At 49.3% G+C, this 7,575-nt stretch overlaps 1 protein-coding gene across 2 annotated transcripts in view; it reads left to right on the forward strand.

Annotated features, from left to right (window-relative positions):
* The window catches only part of DHRS7C (dehydrogenase/reductase 7C), a 6,233-nt gene extending 2,341 nt beyond the window's left edge, over positions 1 to 3,892 (forward strand). For both annotated transcript variants that reach the window (XM_018572726.1, XM_018572727.1), the window contains exons 3-6: positions 787 to 997; positions 1,077 to 1,169; positions 1,656 to 1,811; positions 3,610 to 3,892. In XM_018572726.1, coding sequence (XP_018428228.1) covers positions 787 to 997; positions 1,077 to 1,169; positions 1,656 to 1,811; positions 3,610 to 3,818 — 669 coding nt within the window. In that variant the 3' untranslated portion in view covers positions 3,819 to 3,892. The remainder of the gene's footprint in view (positions 1 to 786; positions 998 to 1,076; positions 1,170 to 1,655; positions 1,812 to 3,609) is intronic.
* Positions 3,893 to 7,575: the final 3,683 nt, after the last annotated feature.

A 7,575-nucleotide genomic window follows, 5' to 3' on the forward strand; every position in this document is an offset into this window, starting at 1 on the left:
AACCCATTCCATGAAGCTCTCTACGCACTGTTGTTGCGCCAATCTGACGGCCGCATGGAGTTTGGAGGTCTGTAGCTATTGGCTCTGCAGACAGTTGGCGACTTCTGCGCACTGTGCGCTTCAGCATGCGCTGACCCCGCTCTGTCATGTGACGTGGCCGACTACTTCCTGGCTGAGTTGCTGTTGTTCCCGGTCGCTTCCACTTTGTTATAATCCCAGTAACAGGCGACCGCGGCGGAATAGCCGGGAAATGTCACGGACGGACTTATTGCGCAGGTGACAACCTATCACGGCACCGCGCTTGTAGTCACCGAGCGCCTGAGAGCGACCCGTTCTCTCACCAATGTCTGTAGAAGCGTCTGCATGCCGAGGTGCCTCGTCCTATACACCGGGGGCCACGGAGGGGATTGGAGGACCCGAGTCACATGATTGGGAGGGGGAGGGGCCAATACTTTTGGCAATATAGTGTATACATTGTGCCTTGTGCGGTACACACGGGGATGTTACATTGGGAAGGTGCCGCCTGATTGGTTGATTTCGGCTCATTACCAGAAAGTGAATTTGCTGCGAACTCTGGGACAGGAAATTTGGAGTTATTTAGTAACGAGAACACTGAAGAGAAATCAGACAATTTGGGGGATTCATTAGAAATGATATTTTGTTGCTTTATAGTGAATCCGCGTTGTCGATGTTATAACTCTCACTCCCAGAATGCTTTGCTGCCTTCAGACAAATGTCATTCAGAATCACAAACATTAAACGTGACTTGTAATACGTGTCTGTCAGACCTTCACCCCCAAGCTGGTCCTCCTGGACATCAGCGACGTGAACGACATCGAGGACATCGGGAAGGAGATTCTGGACTGTTACGGCTGCGTGGACGTATTGATTAATAACGCCAGTATGAAGATTAAAGGGCCGGCGCAGGGCGTGACGCTGGAGCTGGACAAGAAGATTATGGATGCCAATTATTTCGGCCCCATCACCTTAATCAAAGGTAAGTCTCCCCTTCACTCCCTATGGTGGCCGTCATCGGGGAGCCACAGCAACAAACAATGTTTTCCTGTCGCCCTCAGCGATCCTCCCGCACATGATTTCTAGAAGAACCGGCCAGATCGTCCTCATCAACAACATCCAGGGGAGGCTGGGAGTTCCATTCCGAGCTGCATGTGAGTATTGCTGGACCAATGACTGCTGGAGGACTCTGCTGGAGGACTCTGCTGGAGGACTCTGCTGGAGGACTCTGCTCCTTCCTCTATAACTCTCCACTCCTGAAATACTCTGCTCTGCTGGAGGACTCTGCTCCTTCCTCTATGACTCTCCTCTCCTGATATATTCTGCTCTGCTGCTCCCTCCTCTATAACTCTCCTCTCCTGAGAAATACTCTGCTCTGCTGGGGGACTCTGCTCCCTCCTCTATAACTCTCCTCTCCTGGAATACTCTGCTCTGCTGGAGGACTCTGCTCCCTCCTCTATAACTCTCCTCTCCTGAGAAATACTCTGCTCTGCTGGAGGACTCTGCTCCTTCCTCTATGACTCTCCTCTCCCGATATACTCTGCCCTGCTGATGATTATAATACAATGAGTTGTATATTATTGATCTCAGTGTTATTGTCGGGTTCCGGGTATAAATAACCATTTTGTATCTCTGTGCAGATGCCGCCTCTAAGCACGCAATCCAGGGATTCTTTGACTGTCTCCGCGCTGAAGTGGAAGAGTTCGATGTGTTTGTCAGCACAGTCAGCCCCACCTTCATCCGATCGTATCATGTCCAGCCGCAGCCCGGGAACTGGGAGGCCTCCATCTGGAAATGTAAGACACAATATCTCAGTTATTGTACCTTGGAGTGCCGGTGTCCATAATTGCTTATACTGTTCAGACGGTGGCCATCCGTCGACTACTGATGCACCCCTCTCATTACTATGGATCAGCGGTAAGGAGTGCAATGGGTACATGGACTGTTACAGCGCGTAGGGACACCCAGGTGTGAACCAGGCCTTATACTCCCAATCACTTCCACTGGAAGAATGTGTATCCCCTTTCCTTGCTTTGTGGGTGCCGAAATGACACGCTACATACAACATAGGAAGAGAATCACCAACACACCGTCATCTTCCCAATCAAAACGCCTTTCTTGACATTTGGTTGATCACATCGCAGAACAAAATGCCACGTTTCGGGGGCCACGTAGGGTCCCTTCATCAGGCATGTGGTACGGAGTAGACATGTGCGATTCGTTTCGTTCCGAATCGAAATTCGGACTAATTTTCGGAAATTCTGACAAATTTTCGGAAATTCGGACATTCGGATGTATCCGAATTCGGAATTACAGACATAACGAATGCAAACGAATCCGAATTTCCATTTCCGAAATTCGGTAGAGGAGCTCAGGCGTATTTATATGTGTTCTTATCTCTGTAATAGACTCGCGCACTGCCAAAAAATTTGTTTCGTTTCGTTTTAAATTCGGATTTCGTGTTATTTGGTTTTTCGGGATTCGGGTGTGAAAGTCAATTCGGAATTCGGATTCGGACGAAATTCGGTAGCGGTAGTTCGAACGTTCGTTTCGTTTCTTATTTGTTTCGTTCGTTGGAGCAAAGTGACATTAGAGAAGGAGAAAAATATTTTTTCCCCCTCAAATGTCACTTTGCTGCAAACGAACGAAACGAATAAGAAACGAAACGAACGTTCGAACTACCGCTACCGAATTTCGTCCGAATCCGAATTGACTTTCACACCCGAATCCCGAAAAACGAAATAACACGAAATCCGAATTTAAAACGAAACTAAACGAATTTTTTGGCAGTGCGCATGTCTAGTACAGAGATAAGAACACATATAAATACGCCTGAGCTCCTCACACTGGACTGAGCCACCCGTGTCTCTGCTGCCTCTCTACTAACTGAATGACTAACTTGTTACAGAGAGAGACCACCACACAGGACCGGGGGGAAAATCAACTGCTACATGACCCATATCAATACCAGTGATCTATCTATCTATCTATCTATCTATCTATCTATCTATCTATCTATCTATCTATCTATCTATCTATCTATCTACCTATCTATCTATCTATCTCTCTCTATACTGTATATACAGCTGGAAGACACAAAGGTGGCTGTAAATCTCTCTAAGATGGTGGCACTCCATAGTGGACAGGAACACAGCCATGAATTTTGGCCCGGGGGGGCTCGTGGCCGGAGAATCTAAGACATATAAGCAGCCAGGGTCTGACGCTAGGCTCCGCCTGTGACGTAACCCCATGAAACGCATCTTCCTTCTTGTCTACAATGTATCTGTGCCAAGTGGTAAAGTTGTCCATAGATGATCATTATGGGGGTTCCAGCAGCTCCCCCCGTTCTTTCTTTAGGTGTCCACATATCTGGTACTTTGCAGGCCTGGCTGGTAAAAGTGGGACTCTGTAGGGAGGGGGTAATAAGGACCAGAACAGGAGGCATCCTCCTCGCCCTTCCCCCACACTGATGGTGATGATGGATGGTGGACTCCTGGTACAATGGTGGCTGTCCATGCACTGATGGGGGAGGGGTCAGATCATGGCCACCACTCTCACCTCTGGTCCGGTCTCTTATATGTTCCTCCCTTCCAGTCTTTTTCAGGAAGCTCGCCTATGGGGTGCACCCCGTGGAAGTGGCGGAGGAAGTATTGCGCACAGTCAGCAGACGCAAACAGGAAGTCTTCATGGCCAATCCCATCCCCAAAGCCGCCATTTACATCCGAACCTTCCTGCCGGAATTATACTTCGCCGTGGTCGCCACCGGCGTGAAAGAGAAACATTTCCTGGAGGAGGAGAAGTGAATGTCGCAACACTGGCGAGGAGAAGCCCACTGACAGTCCTGCTGAATTCTGACCTCTGCACGCTGCTGTCATTGCGCTCTGTTACCGTGTTCACTGCTGGTGCTCTGGTCATAGATCCCTTATATAGTAGAGGGAACGATATAATTATGTATAGAAGGGGGTCAGACGTTATATAGACCGGTGACTGGCGGCTGGTAAATGAGCAACTTTTGTGGAACTACAAGTCCCAGGATGCTCTGTGAGCTGAGGGGGCGTGACGGGACTTTAACCACGGTTGGACATCTACTGGCTGCCGGTCACCAATATCCATGAAACCTGAACCGGTGACACAAATATTTTCCTGAAGAAGTATTTCATTTTAGGTTTGTTTCGCCAACTCCAAAATAAATAAATAAATAAAATGCAGAAAACACGTCAAATCTGTCTCCCTAAATCCAGGACTCCTCCCACACTATCAACTGCTGATCTGCAGCGGCTGGAAGACGTACATAGCTGATAGTTCCTGGGCACGGCAGATCTTCTCTCCGGGGATCAGAAAGGAAAACAAAGTGACGAATGGGATAAAATGTGATATACAATGTAACACGGCGGCCGGTCCTGAGATCATTCATAGATGCCGGGGGCAAAGTCCGGACCGACCCCCCGTGTGAGGGAATGGGGGACGGGACTCCTCGGAGGTATTGTATGTGATTGGGGAATCTATGAATGTTTGTTACATACGGACTTCATACGCGTCGCATGTCTGTTGTTGGATTCTGTGGAATGCGAGGAATTCCGGGAGCCTGAAATATGTTACTCAGTATTTTGTCCCAAATCTCCTAAAATGACATAAAAGGTGAAAATGTTTTGTTGGTTTTTGTTATTTGTATCTGAAATGTAAAAAAATGTCTCTGTGACAAATAACGAATGTCCTAGCACCTCCTCCCCCCACCCCCACCAGGACCAACTACCCCCTGTACATGCAAAACCAGCTGTACAAACCCCCCACTCCTTCCCCAGAACACACCCAGGACCACCTATACACCCCCGTACACACCCAGGATCACCTATACACCCCCCTACACACCCAGGATCACCTATACACACCCGGGACCACCTATACACACCCAGGACCACCTATACACCCCCGTACACACCCAGGATCACCTATACACCCCCCTACACACCCAGGATCACCTATACACACCCGGGACCACCTATACACACCCAGGACCACCTATACACCCCCGTACACACCCAGGATCACCTATACACCCCCCTACACACCCAGGATCACCTATACACACCCGGGACCACCTATACACACCCAGGACCACCTATACACCCCCGTACACACCCAGGATCACCTATACACCCCCCTACACACCCAGGATCACCTATACACACCCGGGACCACCTATACACACCCAGGACCACCTATACACCCCCGTACACACCCAGGATCACCTATACACCCCCCTACACACCCAGGATCACCTATACACACCCGGGACCACCTATACACACCCAGGACCACCTATACACCCCCGTACACACCCAGGATCACCTATACACCCCCCTACACACCCAGGATCACCTATACACACCCGGGACCACCTATACACACCCAGGACCACCTATACACCCCCGTACACACCCAGGATCACCTATACACCCCCCTACACACCCAGGATCACCTATACACACCCGGGACCACCTATACACACCCAGGACCACCTATACACCCCCGTACACACCCAGGATCACCTATACACCCCCCTACACACCCAGGATCACCTATACACACCCGGGACCACCTATACACACCCAGGACCACCTATACACCCCCGTACACACCCAGGATCACCTATACACCCCCCTACACACCCAGGATCACCTATACACACCCGGGACCACCTATACACACCCAGGACCACCTATACACCCCCGTACACACCCAGGATCACCTATACACCCCCCTACACACCCAGGATCACCTATACACACCCGGGACCACCTATACACACCCAGGACCACCTATACACCCCCGTACACACCCAGGATCACCTATACACCCCCCTACACACCCAGGATCACCTATACACACCCGGGACCACCTATACACACCCAGGACCACCTATACACCCCCGTACACACCCAGGATCACCTATACACCCCCCTACACACCCAGGATCACCTATACACACCCGGGACCACCTATACACACCCAGGACCACCTATACACCCCCGTACACACCCAGGATCACCTATACACCCCCCTACACACCCAGGATCACCTATACACACCCGGGACCACCTATACACACCCAGGACCAGTGACAGCAAAATGACTGTGAGTCATTTTGGTGTCACCCCTCCAATGGTGTCACCCGGGTGCGGGCCGCACTCCCAGCACCCCCCTTGTGACGCCACTGATGCAGACAGTCAGCTTTACAAGTTTAAACAGAGTCCCGGCGGCTTTCTGTTTAAGCAGCCCCAATGCTGGCGACATACACTGTATTTTGTCAGTCGTGAAGGGGTTAAGGGGATGACAGGGGACTCCCCCTGGCCAGCGCAGTGACAGGGACCACTCCAGTACCAGACTTCACCGACTGCTGTCCCCCCGAAAGGCACTGCGTCATGTAATGGTACCGTACTTTACCGCGCTGTCCACTGTCTGATGTCCCCACTGCTGGTACCGCTGCATCTGATGGCAAAGGAAGGCGGCGCTGTAGAAAGCAAGGCTGCGGCGGCGGCGGAGGGAGCAGAGCCGCATTAGCCGATACTTCCTCTATAGCGCCGGTTACTGTGACAGGCGGAGTGACACCGGATAACTTGAGATTGTTGTTCATTTTGTTGCACATTAAAAAAAAAAAAAAGACCTAGTGTGTTTTTTTGGGGCAAACAAAATATAAGACAGGGGTCTTATTTTTGGGGAAACACGGTATGAGAATAGACATCGGCCCCTTGGAATAGTGGTGACGCTCTGATCTGAAAACCAAATATATAGAAAAGTAAAAATGTATTTATTGAACAAAATGAATAAATTCCACAAAACCAGATAAATATGAAAACGAACCAAATAAACAAAACCCATAAAAATCCCAAAGAAAAGGAACTCCGCTGTCCTGAGGGGGGATTGAGGGGTAATTAGCCACGCACCTTCGAGAGAGCTCAGACAGGAGTGAAACATGTCAGGAAGGTAGTGGCTATTGGACTGTCTATACACCTCGCTGATGACATCTCTGTGAGTCTGGATACTCTTCTCCCCTACACTCTGGATTTCGCGGGGAAGCCTTTTGACGCACGGAACTTTGGGAGCTGCTTATGAATACGGTGAGACCGTTCCATTCATATTAGACTTGTGCGCCGTCCAAAAATTTGTTCTGTTTCGTTTCGTTTCGGAATATCCGTTATTTCGTATTTTGTAACTGAACTCAATTCGGATTCGTACGAAATACGAATTTTCGTTAGTGGCGGTTATATTTTCGTAACTTTACGAACATTCGTTATAATGAAGTTAAAAAGCAAAAATACCTTTGTTAACCAGTTGACATCCGCGGTGTTACACCCCCTTCCTGTGGCGCCCATTTTTCAGTATTCAGCGCTGCGGTACTTTAACTGACATTTATTCCGTCATGCAGCGCTGTACTGAAATTAATTTTATACCCTTTTTTGAGGACAGATAGAGCTTTCTTTTGGTGGTATTTATTCACCACTGGGGGTTTATTTTTTTTTACTATATTAAGGAAAAATTACAGATTTAAAAAAAAAAAAA

This window comes from Nanorana parkeri, unplaced genomic scaffold (assembly GCF_000935625.1).
Source record: "Nanorana parkeri isolate BGI_ZX_2015 unplaced genomic scaffold, ASM93562v1 scaffold2113, whole genome shotgun sequence".
NCBI classification, from domain to species: Eukaryota; Metazoa; Chordata; class Amphibia; order Anura; family Dicroglossidae; genus Nanorana; species Nanorana parkeri.